The sequence below is a fragment of the Pezoporus wallicus genome, unplaced genomic scaffold, assembly GCF_028554395.1.
Source record: "Pezoporus wallicus isolate ANWC-B61680 ecotype Strahan unplaced genomic scaffold, APGP_CSIRO_Pwel_v1 contig_447, whole genome shotgun sequence".
Lineage (NCBI taxonomy): Eukaryota > Metazoa > Chordata > Aves > Psittaciformes > Psittacidae > Pezoporus > Pezoporus wallicus.
This window is the reverse complement of record NW_026636385.1, coordinates 1,111,065-1,127,688: the sequence shown is the minus strand read 5'-3', so window position 1 is coordinate 1,127,688 and position 16,624 is coordinate 1,111,065. Positions and strand designations below refer to the sequence as shown.

The 16,624-nt window shown below is 43.4% G+C and overlaps 1 protein-coding gene across 1 annotated transcript in view; it reads left to right on the top strand.

Annotated features, from left to right (window-relative positions):
- Nucleotides 1-10,644: 10,644 nt before the first annotated feature.
- SLC7A10 (solute carrier family 7 member 10) overlaps nucleotides 10,645-16,624 on the top strand; it is a 41,280-nt gene continuing 35,300 nt past the window's right edge. Inside the window, exon 1 of the mRNA XM_057400175.1 lies at nucleotides 10,645-10,782. Coding sequence (XP_057256158.1) covers nucleotides 10,686-10,782 — 97 coding nt within the window. The 5' untranslated portion in view covers nucleotides 10,645-10,685. The remainder of the gene's footprint in view (nucleotides 10,783-16,624) is intronic.

Genomic DNA, 16,624 nt, shown 5'->3' with positions numbered 1-16,624 from the left:
AACGCACAGAATCCTACTGGAAAAGAGATTACAAGTAAAATTACATGAGATTACAAGTAAAGGATGAGCTCTAGATTCTGGTCCTCTTCTCTGTAAGAGACACAACCTTTCACTAGCTTATGAATTCCCCTTGCATTTCCTTACTGTGATGTGCAGACAGCAAATGAATAGCAACACCTGGTTTAAACTGCATCTTTCCAAGAGGTTGATGGGCTCACATGAAGGATGATTGGCTACATGCACACACACAGAGAACAGCCCAGCTGCTTTTCAACATTATCTCCTTCTCAATTGGCAAGTTGCTCCAGAAAGAGGAAACATGCTGCCTTGGAGAATCTTCTGCTTCTACTTGCATTTATGCAGGCTGCTCCCTGTTTGGATTGAGGGCCCTTTGCACTCTCAGTAACCCTTCAGAGAGGTGCAGCCAGAAAAATCTCACCACACCCACCCACCTCCTGAATTTTGTCAGGCAACACCCGCAGAGCCTAACCCCTCTCTAGGGAAGAGGGCAAGTAGGAGAAAAATTTGATGCTATCATCAAAAACATTCGGGCTGATGCACTGGGCAGCAAATCTCCTATCCCGGTGATGACACTGTCAAAGCCTAACAGAGAAAAAAGGCATCCTGTCCCTCCTCCACTTGTAAAACCCCACCAGTGATAATACTGAGGAATAATACAATACATAAGACTAGAAGTCTCCTGGTGGATTACAACAGGATGGAAACATCTGCCTTAGAGATAGGTGACCAAATCCATACATGTAAAAAATTTGTTCAAGGTCCATTAAGCGCCAGTGTCTGAACATCATTCAGCATATCCTGCACTGGGACACACGGCAGATGGGAGTGAATGGGCTCCCTGGCAATCCTACCTACCCACAGAACCCCTGCTTCCACACAGCTTTTCTTTCAATACAAATTGTCCAAGGTGGGCAGGTTATAGAAGGCCACTCAGCACTGAAAGAAAACCACCAATAGTGCTGCAGTGCTCTTACAGAGCATATTCTTCAAGCAGTGCAAGGAAAGAAAGGTTTGGAGATGCTGGTCTAGTGCATTTGTGTGGGACAGGTGTATAACACTATCCACACCTCCCTCCCTCTTACTCTGCCTTCTGTGTGAGCAAAGCTCAAAGGCAACACAGGCCTTTCTGTCGGAGTGCACCTGTACCCTGCAGCAACCAGAAAGGAGGGGTGGGTGGATGACCCAACGTACTTGCAAGAGCCTGTCATCTCTGTCTCAGCAAATTCTGGGGCCCAAGTTTGTCATTAGTGGGGAAGCCAAGCCCAGATTTTAACCTCCTTGCAGCTCTGTTTTCCCTGTTTACCAGAGAAAATTATTTAATAAAAATTATTCCAGCGGGTTTACCGTGTAGTTTCTGTGAACTCTTTTAATAGGTAAGTACTGGAGGGGATGTGTATGAACTCTAAGCACAATGCACTTAAACCAAATATATATTTCTGTCTGCAAGACAGCTCTTCATCTTGCGTATAGATGACCTCCTGGATAACAGGATGATCTATTTTATTGGTGGTTCTCTGTGCATATTCACAAATAAATCAAGTGAAGAGCAAGACGCATGTTCAAACATTGCTATCCTTCTCAAAGACAATAATATTGGACTGATAAGAATTGTTATAATTTCCTTACTTGATACAATAGATTATGGAATCATAGAATGTTTTGGGTTGGAAGGCACCTAAAAAGTTCATGTAGTTCCATCCTCCCTGCCATGGACTGGGTCACCTTTCACTAGACCAGGTTGCTACACCAGCTTACTAACAGGAAAGAGAAAAAAGGGGGGTTGTATTTCAAACACTGTCAGACACCCTGGTGTGCCAAACTGCCTTCCCCATTCTCTGAAGTACACCACAAAAAAAGGTTCCACAATGGAGTTTCCACCCCAAGCTACTTGCAGCACCCCTGCAAAGCACACTGGGTGGCTTCACTGGACACCTTCAGGCACAGCAATCCCATCTGTTCTGCAGAGGCAGGAACACACCTTTGCAGGAAATACACTAGCTAGCAGGTGAGACATGGCAGCTTCTTATAGCACCCCTCCACTGGAACAAGGAGCACACCTTGTCTCTTTCAGGAAAAGCCAACAGGCTCAAGGAAAGCCTCTCACTGAGGGCATACAGTTCACAAGTCATTTAGAAAGCTGTTCCTTTCTGTTTCTCAGCTGTTAGTTAACACCTTCTAGCTGAGATCCAGTAACTGGCTGTGTAAGCACTTCTAGTTAGTTCCAGGGCAAAGCCAAACAAGTCAGTTCAAACCACTGCCAGGTGGCTCAGCTAACTTGTTTTATTTTGTCCTGGAAGGCTTGGTAGTGCTCACAGGTCAGGAAGAGTTGAGAGGGAGCTCCAAAATTCTGGATGAATGGAGCTAACTGGAATCCTAAGCATTAGACCCTTTGAAGACAAAGCCAAGATAGGTGAGGTTAAACACCACTGACTGTCTTGACACAATTAATTATCAGGAAAACAACACTCAAAAATGTAGGAGGCAGCAATTTGGTCCATCCTGTCTGAGTGGTGAATCTTTGGACTAGCAGCCTCGATATTACCCTCTACAAGATGCTCTGCCCCAGCACTTTGAATGCAGGCCTGCAGCACACTGACACAGCCTTGGGCCCCAGAGAAAATAGGGCCCAGACTTCTTTCCTCAAACAATTGCAGGAGCCTGCAGAGCACTCAGCCAGCAGACCCCAACTGCAGCCATGTGATGCTATCAAAATTAAGTGAGAGGTACTGTTTCAGGCAACTTAAACCTAATCAGAAACAGAATTCCAGAGTTAATGCCATTAGCAGAGCTAATGTTACTTGAAGTCTTTAAAACAAACGACCTTTTTTGGTGACCTATCGATTATGGTGATAATGGTTTGCCTAATCAGAGAACAACCTCCATCCTTCATCTAAATTAGAGTTGGCCATACGCAGACTGGGAGAACACATGGCAGAATGATCCCCAGTCCTCTATTTTTCCTATTTTGCATCTTCATGCATCAGGCATGGATACACAAGTCTGTCACATGGCCAACACTGGAACATGTTCCAGCCGCACTTGCAAAGAAGGCTCATTCACTCAATAGCATTCTATATAAACCTGCACTTTGCAAATACAGAATCATAGAATGGTCAGGGTTACAAAGGGCCATCTACTTACAAAGATCATCCAGTTCCAACCCTCTTGCTACATAGACACCTTTCACTAGAGCAGGTTGCTCCAAGCCCCGTTCAACCTGGCCTTGAACACTGCCAGGGATGGGGCAGCCACACCTTCTCTGGAAAACCTGTGCCAGGGCCTCACCACAGTCATAATAAAGAATTTCTTCCTAATGTCTAATGTAAATCTCCCCTCTGTCAGTTTGAACTCATTACTCCTTGTGCTATCACTACAGTCCCTGATAAAGAGTCCCTCTCTGCAATCCTTGCAGGCCCCCTTCAGAACTGAAAGACTGCTATGGGATCTCCACACAGCTTCTCTTCTGTATCTGCTGAATATATATGTTGAAAGATTACCAGATTTTTTTTTATTTTTTTTTTTTTTAGTGGTGTGAACCCAAACCCGCTTCAAGAAGACTTCCACTGCTACAGCAATTTTAATCTTCAGCTTAGGAACCAAACTTTAAGAAACAAGTACTTAAAATAATCAGCGCAGGACGCAATTGCGATTCCTCGTCTTTGAAACACTGAGTTACAGATCCAGAGTGCCATCTACTGGGATTTTCAAAGGATGACAGAAGTTCACAGGAAGGAGGGGTGATTCGAATGCGGTTTTCATGTCCGACAGGGAACTTGTTTTACTAGATAAAGGGGAAGTGGTAGAACTGATCTAATTTCCTTTAAAATAGAGCTTTTAACTCTGAACAACGTGTCCTGTTGTTCAGGACGTACGAAGTAAGAGGTGACAATTCTCATGTTACCTGTGTAACTGGTTTGAAAAAAAAATAAATTCCTATCCCTCTCGAGGTCATTACTCACAATACACTGGCAAACCAGAAAGATATTTCAAGGTAGATCCTATGGAATCTATCCTATGGAATCTATCTATTCTATGGAGTCTATCTATCTGTCTATGGAACCTATTTAACCAAGATTATTCATTTTGAGGGACCAAACGGAGACTATGGTTTAACAGGTGCATCAAGCTGAGAGCTATTGCAAATGCAGAAGTGGGGTATAAAATTCAAGATGATCTCAGCGGACTAGTGCAATGGTGTGAAGCCAGGATGCTGAACAAATGGTGCAAGACGAAATCTAGCACACAGATGCAGAATAGGGAAGAACAGGGTAGGTAGTAATGCAGAGGGAAAACGACCTGGTGGCACTTTTCCTTCTGAAAAGAATGTGAAACAGGTTATGGTGACCCTCAAGCTAAAAGCCTAAGTCAAAAGGATAACAGCCCAAGCTGGGAGAAATATCACTTCTAAGAAACAGAGGTGACTATTCCAAGCCCAGATAGCAGTTGTGATACAATAGCTTTAAAACTGTTCAACTAAAGACAGCATCTTCAGAAATTGAAGCCTTCCTGATGACAGCAATAAAAACAGGGTTTAGAAAGCATGTCCTTTGAGGGGAAAAAAAAAATAAATAAAATGAAGAAATAAGGGGTGTTTGCAACCTATAAGAGACTAATAGAAGTGTTCTAGCAAACTGATAAACCAAAGAATAGTATTTAAAAATATGAGATGGTTTCCCAGTGACCACTGAGGAAGAAAAGATAGAATTTCTCTAACTGTAACAAAGAAAAGCTTTTCAGTATTTCAGTGAAATACTACAATGAACTACTCATTCTGAAATCGATCATCCTTTCAGGTCCTTTTCACCACTGCAGTTCAGTGTACTCTGATAACACACCAACTGTACCAGTGCTTAACTGAAACCAGGTTCTTTCAATAAGCCTGTCTCCAGAAACCTCATTCATCAACAACCTACAAAAATCTCTTTACATAATCTGTTTATACTCAACTACTTACAAAATGTCACGAAATATCTTTGAAGGGGTGATATAATTTGAACATACAATGGCCCACTTGACACAGGTGAAAATTTAGAAATAGTTTCTACACAGACATCTAAGTGTCCAATAGTTCACACCTCATGAATAATTTACATAGAAGACAGCAAACATTCTGGTAATCAGAAGCTATATATAAAAGCCTGCTGCTCGAAGGGAGCTGTAAGCACAGTGAAGTATATGGCCTTGATTTTTTCCATACATTGCCAAACTACTGACCTTTGTAGAGGCTGTGGAAAGAGAATTATTGACACCAGGCGAGCCTCTGCTGTGTACAAGACTCACATTCCTCCCAGAGGGGCTTGAAACACACTAATACTGCCTAAAGAATCTTCTGAGCTTCCTAAATCATGGGATTAACATTCCCAGATCTTGCAGAAGGGAAGAGTGGCATCAGTCAGCCCAATTGAACAGCCTTACCTACTAAGGCTCTTCCCAATGCCCAACGAATGCACTGCATAACAGAATTCAGAAGGTATAGTGCATTGTCAGAAATAACTCAGATCAAAGAGCTTCACAGAAGACCTGATTCTCAGCCTGCTTTTCCAAATATCTCATCCAGTTCCTCATTCATCAAGCCTGGAACATATTCCTAAAGCTCAGCCTGCTCAAAAGCCACTGTTGCAAGCCTGAAGATTATGTATCTGCGAACTCCAGCTTTTGGTTACTGTCGTGGTTTAAACCCAGTCAGGTAATTCGTTCGCTCACTTCCCCCCCTTTCTTGCCCTCCCCCTGCTCTCGGAGGGACGGAGAGGAGAATCAAAAGAATGCAACTCCCACGGGTTGAGACAAGAACAGCCCAGTAACCAAGGTATAACACAAATCACCACTGCTACCACCAATGATAATAATGATAAAGGAAATAACAAGGGAACAGAATACAACACCTCACCACCCGCTGACCGATAACTCGCCCCCCAAGCCCGACCAAGCTCCGACCGATACCTCCTCCAACCCTGCAGTCTCCCAGCCCTTCCGGCTAACTCCCAGTTACATCCTGGGCATGACGTGCTGTGGTATGGAATACCTCTTTGGTCAGTTTGGGTCAGGTGTCCTGTCTCTGCTTCCTCCCGGCTTCCCCTCCTCCCTGGCAGAGCATGAGGCTCACAAAGTCCTTGGCCAAACCAAAACATCTCTATCAGCTCTGTTCCCGAGCCGAAAGTCAAAACACTGCACTGCACCAGCTACCAAGGAGGAGAAACATGACTGCTACTGCTGAACCCAGGACAGTTACATTCCTGTCCCTTAATGAGAGAGTCTTCCTAAAAGCTTAGCTAGTTTGCATGAGCTAATTGGCCTCTCTGACCTGTTCCAGAACTGTTCCACATTTAAACAAACTTCTTTCTGTTGTCATTATTCCAGAGAAGAGTAGCTACTCCCCCAGAAATGCCAAGTTTACATACTGGGGAGTCACTTACTAATGCAGCTTCCTCTACTACAGCTTTCTGAACATCTACTATCACGGAAACTCTTCATATTTCTTTAATCTTGCTCTCTTCCCATACACTTCACATACATTAAAGACAATATTTATTTGAAAACTCAGTCACAACATCCCTTCATAAAAGGCACTTTAAAATCTGTTTATTATTTCTACACCATTCACTTTGGGTTCTTAGAGTATAAGTAGCAATGAATAAAATAACTGGTTCTAACAACTTTAATAACTTCTGTACATTTCAGAGCATGGGGAAAATGAGGACAAAAATAGCAACAAAAGAGAACACATGCAAGCTTCATTGCGTCTTCTCAGTGCAGTTGCTATGCAGCAATTGCCTTCCCACAAAGAACTCTGGCTTTTTTGCTTACTAACATTTCGTCATTCAAGCAGATACAGTATGTTCAGATCCAAAACAACTTGAAAGAAGTCTTTGCTCTCAGAGCTGTCTCAGATAACTACTAATTAGAATGTACATGCCCTCTGACTTGCTTGTTTTGGAATTATATGAACAATAAGACAGACTATACAACCTAAATAAGCAGCCAACACTATCACAAAATGAGAAAAGTCCTTTCTTCACCCTTATGCAAAAAACACAGAGAAGCAGGCAGGCACTTAGCTTAAGAAAAAGAAAGGAGCATTTTTTGGCAGTTAATGTGGGCAAACTTTGTCCCCACTCTTTTCCAACAGGTTTCTGGCCTGTGCTGTTTTACATGCCTATGTTTTGCTATGGATGTGGGCATATCAAAAGCTGTTGTTGTAAACAGCCACCTGCTTACTCATTCAGCAATAGTAAAACACTTTATGAATTACTTCCCTTTTCAAAATTTTATGCACACACTGGGAAAAGAATCAGTAAATCGATGTCCTTTATATGGATTTAGGTAAAGAATTTATCCTCTTCCCAAGGGCAAATGAGAATAATGAAGTGTTATACAGGGGTCCAGGACTACAAACCTAAATTAAGTTACCAGGACAGATTTCCTGGCTTTGTATTCTTCACACACAATTGTTACCCCACACGCCATTTACTTAGTCTCATGTGAAACCAGCCGCCATCAACCTCCATTACCAACACAGCCTTACCCAACCCCATTTGCCAACTCTGTTTATTACCCACACTGCCTGATAACTAAGCTGAACTGCTTACAAGCTTATTGCCTGCCCTAGGAAATACATTCTGACAGAGGTACACAAAAAAGCATCTACCAAAATAATGCTACGTGTCCTGAGAAAAAGGCAATAATCATAGAATTGTAGAATAGTTAGGGTTGGAAAGGACCTTAAAATCATCTAGTTTATCCTAATCTCCAACGGTAAGGGCACAGGTTCCCTGACATGGATATCTGTAAAGTGACCCCCAACCTGGGTGGGCAGCAGAGAGATTGGGAGCCCCTGTCAGAGGCCTCTGTTGTGGCCCTGGTAAGCACAGCTGCCTGGGTATCACACGCTGCAGCCACAGAGGCTGCATATTCCTTCTGGGAACAGCCCCATGCAAGGGAAAGGGTACAGATGCTGCCCTCAAGGACGAAATTCACAGGACAGAATCTCATGCTGAAATTGTAAAGTGCAACAGGCCTGGCCTTGCTGAGCCACAATCGTGTGTGCCAGTTCATTAGTATTTCTGCTGCAAAAGGTCTTCTTGGGACATAGCTGAGATTTCACTCCATGGTTCTCCTGCACCAGCTCTGTTCTTTTAGCCTTGTTCAAAAGTGCGCCCAATGTGAACCTGGATAGGAGGACAGAATGCTCTTAAGGTTCCTCTGCTTTTCTTAGCTTTAATGGTTTGTTGACTACCTCGCTCTAAGGAGAGTTTTCTGGTGCTTTTCTGGTAGGTTTTTCCTTTCTAATTACCAGTAAAATACTTAAAAACGTATCTGTAAAGTCAGCTAGTTGTGCCTTGTGGCTTTCAGCAAGGGGAACGGTTACAGAACAAAGTATTTACATCAGCAGGCAGAGTGCACACATGCATACTTAGCATTTGCCCTGCAAAGTCCAATAAACTAGCAAAAATGTTTAAAAAAAAAGAAATCCTGCAGCTACTGCACAGCTGAGTTGAAGATTACTAGAGTTAAATGAGTTCCAGTATTCTTTTCATCATCCTACAGCCAGCACACACTGTTCCTTCCTAATCCCAGGACTGAGATTTTATCTTCCACACAATTCCATGTATTTCTATCCAACAAAGAAACTAGGTGCAGTCATGTGACATGTAACAGATCTGGGGGTATTCTGGTAAGGCTAATTGATCCTAAACTTCATTAGGCTCTTAGGACTCAGCAATACAGTCAGTAACACAGTTAGTAATACCATTCTTTCCCACATTTCTTAATTTTTTTGATGAAGTTCAATGTATTTTTTTTAGCTTTTAAGAAGAAATAGACCACCATAGACAACTGGAGTAGACCCCACTGTCCATAGAAGAACAGCACATAGAGTCTTTCAGAGGTACTAGAAGTTACTTGAGTTGCTGCCAGTGGAAAACGTAGCTCTGAAGCCATCATTTGCACCACCTAGAAGAAAAACCAAAACATCAGATTACTTTAAGAAATCTGAGACTTTGCTTTTAGTCTTTGCATTTCCCTGACTTTAAAAGGAAAACAATAGCACTGTTTACATGGTTCAGAAAGTAATTCTTCTTGTAAAATGCTTCTTTATAAAAAGTACATTGCAATTCAATAAAAGGACATTTTCAAAATACTTAGTGAGGCAGTTCATTTAGAAACAACAATTCCACAGAGCAATAGATCGATTTAGGAAACAAGTCTCAGCCTCTGAAAATCAATAAGCCTTTCTGTAACAGCAGCAGTATAAAGCAGCCTTATAAAGTAAAATCACTTACAATTACCAGCTTCGGAAGAACAGTCCACTGATTTCCTCAAACCACTCACCAGTTTTCAGGTCATGCTTTTAATTCTAAAGTCAAACAAAATCAGACTGATGGCGCCACAGAACCTTCTCACCTTCCTTCACTGAGGTGAAGGGCCAGACCTTCCTTCTCCCATTGCTATCACTTCACCATGCTCAGTTTCCATTACCATGTTGGTTACCCCTCTGATGCACACTTTCTCCTTCCCACACCTTCCAGATATCACATAATCTTGTGAAACTTCTCTAGCCTATGCACTATCAGAACAGGTCACCCATGTGGGGATCCTCTCTGAAATGCAGAGGTGCTCTCAGGAAGGTGCTCGTTCTGACTTAGAAACAAGGATCGAAACAGGGATCTCCATCAATAAGCCCTGATGTTACAGCTTGAGGAAAGAGCCCAAGTTCCCAAACTATGATTTAACTTTCTGATTTCATCTGAGAGCAGAACAGACACCCTCCTTTGACACTCTTATGAAGGTGGCTTGTTCACAGAACACGCTGAACTACTACGTAACATTATTTTCTTACATTTACTTTGATACTCCTGCTTTCTTGCTGCAGTAGAGTATCCCAACATTTATAGTCCATCCCCTGTGTAAGGAAAAGAAATAGGTATTGTTTTCTTAGTCCTGTGAACAGATGGCTGCAGCCTGATCAACAACCCAGCATGGGCAACGGGGGGAGTGGGCTGGTGAACGGGTGGACATATGACACGACACCCTCAGGTGCAGGTCCCTCAGCCCCAGCACCTCCAGTACACAGCGGCTGCTGTGCACACGGGCCAGGGGTTTAACTCCTTACGGGGAGGTTTGAAACAAAGTGGGGAGGAGGAGAGAAGGGATTAAGCAGAAAAGCAAACGCAGAAACGCAGCAGTCATTCATTGCCTTGGTGACGTTAAACATGCTTAGCCACACGCTGCCAGTAACGACCACAAGCAATGAAGTGTTTGGGGTTGTTTCTGTCTTTCCTTCAACTTACTGCGTACCGCCGCTAACAAAGCTTCAGAGCAGGCAGACTACCACCAAGACGTGCAGAGCCGCTGTGAAGCCGAGCCCTGCACGGAGCTCGGCCGCTCGGTCACAGCCCTCACCCGAAGCGGTGCCTGGGCAGCGCTCCCCAGACCCTGCTGTTAGCGCCGCTGTCCCTCCCGCTCGCAGGTCCCCGGGGGGCGCTGCACACCGGGACACCCGCAGCGCTGCGGGCACTGCCGCCTGCCAGAGACCCTGCGGGACCCCACGGGACCCTCTCTGCTGGGAGGCGGTGACCGTGCCCCCCCCCCGCACCCTCACACCCGTCCCGGGCGGGGGGCGGCGCATGCGCGAGGGTCGGCAGCGGGGCAGAGCGGCGCGGGCAGCGATGGCCGGCGGGGAGCAGCGCAGCGCGCCCGGCGGCCCCGAGCCCGTGGCGCTGAAGAAGGAGATCGGGCTGGTCAGCGCCTGTGCCATCATCATCGGTAAGAGACCGCGCGGTGCCCGGGCAGCGCGTCCCGCTCGGCTGAGCCCCGCGGAGCCGCGTGGCGAGGCACGGTGCCGCGAGCAGGTGTCCCGGGGCGCCCGCTCCCCGCCTGCTCCCGGCCAGGTTACCGAGCGGTGTTGCGTGGGACGGCGCGGATCGCGATCGCCTTCCTACAGCGCACGGTCCTTCTGGAAGGCCAGCCAGAGGTGGGTAAAAACCGCCTCTGCCCCAGCTGCTCAGCTGAACTTTCCTAAACCGTTTTCCTGCTGGCCTTGAGAGCTGCTAAGGCTTTACGTGGCACTTATGTATAAAGCTAAACTAAAAGTTGATTCTTTTATCTGAGATTGGGGCTCTTCAAAGTGAAGGTGGCAGCTTGGGCTTTCAGAAAGCCACTGAATACCCTGCGACCTGCAATAGCCGAGCAGGATTTGGCGGCACGGCTGTCGGCTGCGACGCGCTATCCCGCTTCCCGCGCCTGCTGATGGCTGGAGCAGTCTCTGCCCATCGGTGCCTTCTCTGACAAACCTCCTGGTTTGTGTTTCGGGCTGAGCCCGCTTCCCCCATGGCAGAGCCAAAACCGAGGTCGGGCAAGCCCTGCTCGCACCTTCCTTCAGTGAGTGCTGTCACTGCGGTGTTTGGTCTAGAGAAGTGGGGGCAATCCTGGGCAGTTTCCCAGTGGAAAACCCTATGGGAAGACCAATCCATTACCTTCACCTCCATGAGGTGTTGGAAGGACTGGCAATGGCAGCTGGGGCAAGGTCCGTGGCAGCATGGGGAGATAGCAGTGGGCACAACAGGAACTGTTGGATTCACAGGAACACATTAGCAGAATTGACTGGGACACCCCGTTGTGTCTGCATGAATGATGTCCCCAAAGCTTGAGGCAGAGGACTTTGCTGTGTACTTCCGATAGGTTATCATACTATCCCATAGCAGTTTTATGCTGTTAGCCCTGTATCCCTTTTATGCCCCGTTTCGGTGGGAAGAGTCCTGACTAAATAAATAAATAAAAGAGAGATATTTCAATGCCATTAAACAGGATCTTTTACATCACAAGCGAGACTACTATAGAAAATGTTTCACTTGTTCCCATAATGAAATACTGAAATCTACTGGGCAGCTATAACTGCAGTCTGTGGGAAGATTTGTTCTAGATACACAGACGTGTATCTAGACGTGCCTTTACGTTGAATCACATAGCATGTTTAAGGGGGGAATCTAGTTTCTGGATCTCAGTGGAGCTCAGGTGACCTTGCATAAGAGTGGTGTACTTACAGGTAATCGGCCAGGCACAGTGCTTCCAGTGTCAGGTATCACCTGAGTTGCTGCTGGCCACAGAGGAAATTTATGGCATCTCTGTCATTTATTAGTCCTGGTATTAGGTAATTGTATCTCAAGAGTGCTGCCCTGCCCTCCCAGATCCCTTCCCAGTCAACCTGACTCAGTTGCAACATGTTGCAAGCAGAACACATATATACAAAATAGATCTTATACAAAATAGATCTTGTGAAACAGCCTCTCATCTAATCAAAGACATTTGAGTAGGGAAAAATATTGACATTTATGACAAAGTCTAGTACTGTCAAGCAGTTTTAAGTATTTGAGAAGGTTATCTTTATTGCCATATAAAACCTAGAAAGGCTGATACAGATTCTCCCATATTTTGATAAAAGAAGTTTCAAAAACAACCCTAGGATCCTATTTTGGAGATTGATTGCTTTGTGTGGAGGTGTATGAAATTACCTCATGTATCACAAAGTCTTCAGTAACAAAGTGACAAATGGTATAGTACAGCTTTGTAGATGTCACTACATAAAACATTACAGCTTAGAATCAGAGGACTGTGTAAATTACACCAGATCAACTCGCCATTAGTGGAGTTAAAAAAGAGAAATCTTATTTAAGGCTCTTTCAGCACAAAACTAAACTACTTGATCTGAATTGGTATTAGGCAACAAGTTAGCTCACAGATTTTCTGTGTGATAAAATTTAACACTGGGGAAAGACTTCTTTCCAAATGACTGAGTGGGGGGCGGGGAACGGGTGTAGTTGGTGTCATTGCCTTTTGAACTCAAGACACAGCAGGACTCTCGTGTCAGCCATCAGAATGCATTTCCCATTTCTGAACTGGGGAGGAAAACACATTTCTCTTCAATGGCTTAATCAAGCTCTGATACTCTGATGTCCCATAGCAAAGTCGTATTGCTTGAGAACACCAAGAAAAAAGAAATCACTTTTGAAATAAACCTCCTCTTGCTCTGCATGGAGATAAAAGAAGATTATGCTTTCTATTTTTCTTTAAATGTTCTTGTAGGTTATCTTTATTCAAATAGTGTAAACAACTGCTACAAGGTACAGAAAATACAAGATATTTTTGCATTATCATATAGCAGCTTGATGGTGTGACCTGCCAGCTTTACACCAAATGTTCTGGTTTAGCTGACTGCTCTACTATTTCTAATCAGCTGCAGGATGGATTTAGATAATTATAATCTTCTAGTAATTGATAACAGGAAGAGGAAGCAAGGGAGTATTTGGAAAATACTTCAAATATGAGCCTGTGAATATGTGATTAATAAGATTGTGGTTGCCTTCTATACACTGAGTCTGCTTGTTTAAAATAAAGCATTATATGATTTGCAGCTGGGGAGGGGTGAATCTGATAATTTTTAAGTGCTCCCTAGCACAATAAAATGAAGTGAAAGAGAAGCCTTGGAGGTGGGAGCATTGTTATCTGGTATGTTTGAGATTATGCCAATAGTGCCAAGGACTCTTAATATTTCATAGTCATGAAGTTTCACAGCTGCATCTGAGGAAATCATTACTACTTCTAGATGCAGGTACATCACTTCATCCAACTTAAATCTTACAGGCTTCTGGCTGTTGGAGCTAAGGAGGTGCTCAGCCTGCCCTGTGAATACAGGGCACATCCTGGTTCAGGGAGCAGTAACGGTAACATGGATGGGCAGAGGCAGCCCTCATCCTGCCAGCTGCCCTGCAGCTCCCACAGTCTGCAAAATAGGTCTCCTTTTCATGTAATTATAGGACAATTTTCTTACTGCTTTTATAACTGAGATACTTGTCAACATAATAAATTGCTATCCCATCTTAATATGCTCATAAAACTTATCCTTCAAAATTTTATCCTCTTTTATAGAGGTTTGAAAGGCTTTGCCGTAAGAAATACCAGTGCATCTAACAGAAAATATTCAGAAGAATAGCAGAAGAAAGTACATCAAACTAGGAAGATAATATGCCTGTCCTATATCCGCCCCATAGGATGGTCTTCTGATTTCTTCCAGCAGGCTAACTTTCTCACAACACATGACTACCCTTCATTACTTCATTGTTTATATTTTTTTTTTAGTTTGCATACAAAACAGGCCTAATTAAAGAAGAAAGCTATTTACAAAGGTTGTTTCATGTTGAGGCAGAAGACACTTCTTTGGAGATCCTAATGTAAATACAGGTATTAAATACAAAACCTTTTTGTTTTAATGCTAAGAAGAGACTAGTACTTAATGACTGTAAAACTGAACACAGTGTTTAGTAACAAATCATTCTGACAATCCATCTCAGCCACAGAATTGTGGACACTGAGACTTGCTGTAGGACTACCCAAACCGCTCTGCCTCAAACATGGTTATGTACAGGGAAACCAAATCTTTCATGGGTTCCAGCAATTAATAATCTTCTAAGGTACTCGGTTACACTGCTAATTAAGCTTGCCAATGCTTAGATGAAGGGATACAGCTTAAAAAGTAGTAACACATGTGCTTTATTATCTACTAGTTAATAACTCTTACGGGTACTATATAATTGCTTGAACACCGAATTACTATTTATTTAGCACACAGAGAAATCTATGCTGTGTTTAATTCAATAGTTATTTTACGCACTGTCTACATGGTTGGCTTTATATCTCATTTGTAGACCTACATGTGTAATTAAGATTATTGTGTATGTATCTTTTCTATGAACGCAGGCATATAAGCTATACAGAGAAACTCTTATCCAGTGCCTTCAATGCGTGTTTTGCCTGTGTCAATGAAAAACTAAGTGGAAAGCTCCATGACTTGGCTTTGTGTAGTTTTAGTACATTCCACTGTTCTTTAGAATGAAGTACAAGCATTAGAAAAAGCAGCCTGATTAAAATCTGCTACCAGCCTATTATTTTAGTCTGAATAACAGAATTCACCATTCTCACATTAGAAATGTGCATATAACTACAAATTGCTTGTATAAGACATTTAATGAATGAAGTTTGATGGTTTGAAACAGATCAAGCAGCTTTATATAAAAAAACAGTTAAACGTCTCTTAAAACATTTGTTTAGGCAGCTTGTAAAACTGCATGAAAGTAGCCACAGGTTCATGCTCACATTATGAAGTCTGTTGTAAACGTGAATGATTTTATGTCAGGCTTTATAAGACCCATTAGAAGACCTACAAATTGAGCCACAATAAAATATATCAGCTAAAACTAAATATACTTCCTTATTTTGCTGAGCACAGGCAGTGATCTGTATCCACTGATATGGCATTGCTTAAAAAATGCTTATAGTGCTACTTCTACTCACAAGCTTGGTATAAGATCCCTTATAAACTGGTTCCCAGTTCAAGTCCAATGATAAAACTGTGGCCAGTGAGCAATATGTTCAGTTACTGCTACTTCTGAAAGTAACATTCTAGAATTCACCTTTTCACATCCCTAGAAAACAGCACACACTCACTTTCTTCCGTAGCTGATGTCAGCCAGACACCTTATGCATGATCTCAGCAGAATGCATACCAGCTGAAAAGCTCCTTTACATTGGAGATGCTTCCTTATGTCAGGGGTTTCCTAGTGTGTAGTGCAAATTACCATTCACATCATGATAATCCCTCAAGACAGCAACCAAATAAGTTACCTTGGTCGTCATTATATCTGCCTAGCATTGTACTTGTTAACTAACAATGGCATATGCATCTACAAGGAAGTTTTCATTTGCATAAAGGACAGCACTCTGTGGTAACACAGAGATATAATTGCACTGGATGCAGTAGTTCTTCCTTGCCCATAACAGAACTGTTTACCAGCTTTCCTGCTTGTCAGTTTGCTCTCCCCTTCACCCTGTGTCTCCTGCCATTCTAACATGCCCTAAATCCCACAGTCTTCATAGGCAGAAACCTAGTGCAGGATTCAGCAAGCATCAGCTAGCTTGCTGAATCCTGTGGATTAAACACTAGGGAACTGGGAATAGCCTTCATACTCATCTTTTTTGTAACATACAAGAACTGAAGTAGAAATCATAAAACTAGAATGATTTGGGTTGGGAGAGAGCTTAAAGCTCATCCAATTCCAACCTCCTGCCATGGGAGAGGACACCTGCCACTAGAGCAGCTTGCTCCAAGCCCCGTCCAACCTGGCCTTGAACACTGCCAGGGATGGGACAGCCACAGCTTCTCTGGGCAACCAGTGCCAGCACCTCAGCACCCTCACAGGGAAGAACTTCTGCCTAATATCTAACCTAAATCTATCATCTTTCAGGTTAAAGCTGTTCCCCCTTGTCCTATCACTACATGTCCTCGTAAAAGTCACTCTCCAGATTTCTTGTTGGCTCCTTTAAGGTATTGGAACTTGATAGGTATTAACACCAGCTGCTTGATGAATCCTCTCTGATGATGTTTCATATGCTGCCATTGCTTAAAGAGACTGATTACTTGTCCCTTAATCAACTGGCACCTATCAGAGCCATTTCTTTACCAAGTAATGTGTCAAATCATTAGGAGATTATTCCTAGTCAGGCTCAACAGACTTCTCTGTATTAGCACCCAAGTTACAGAACTGCAGCAGAAAGA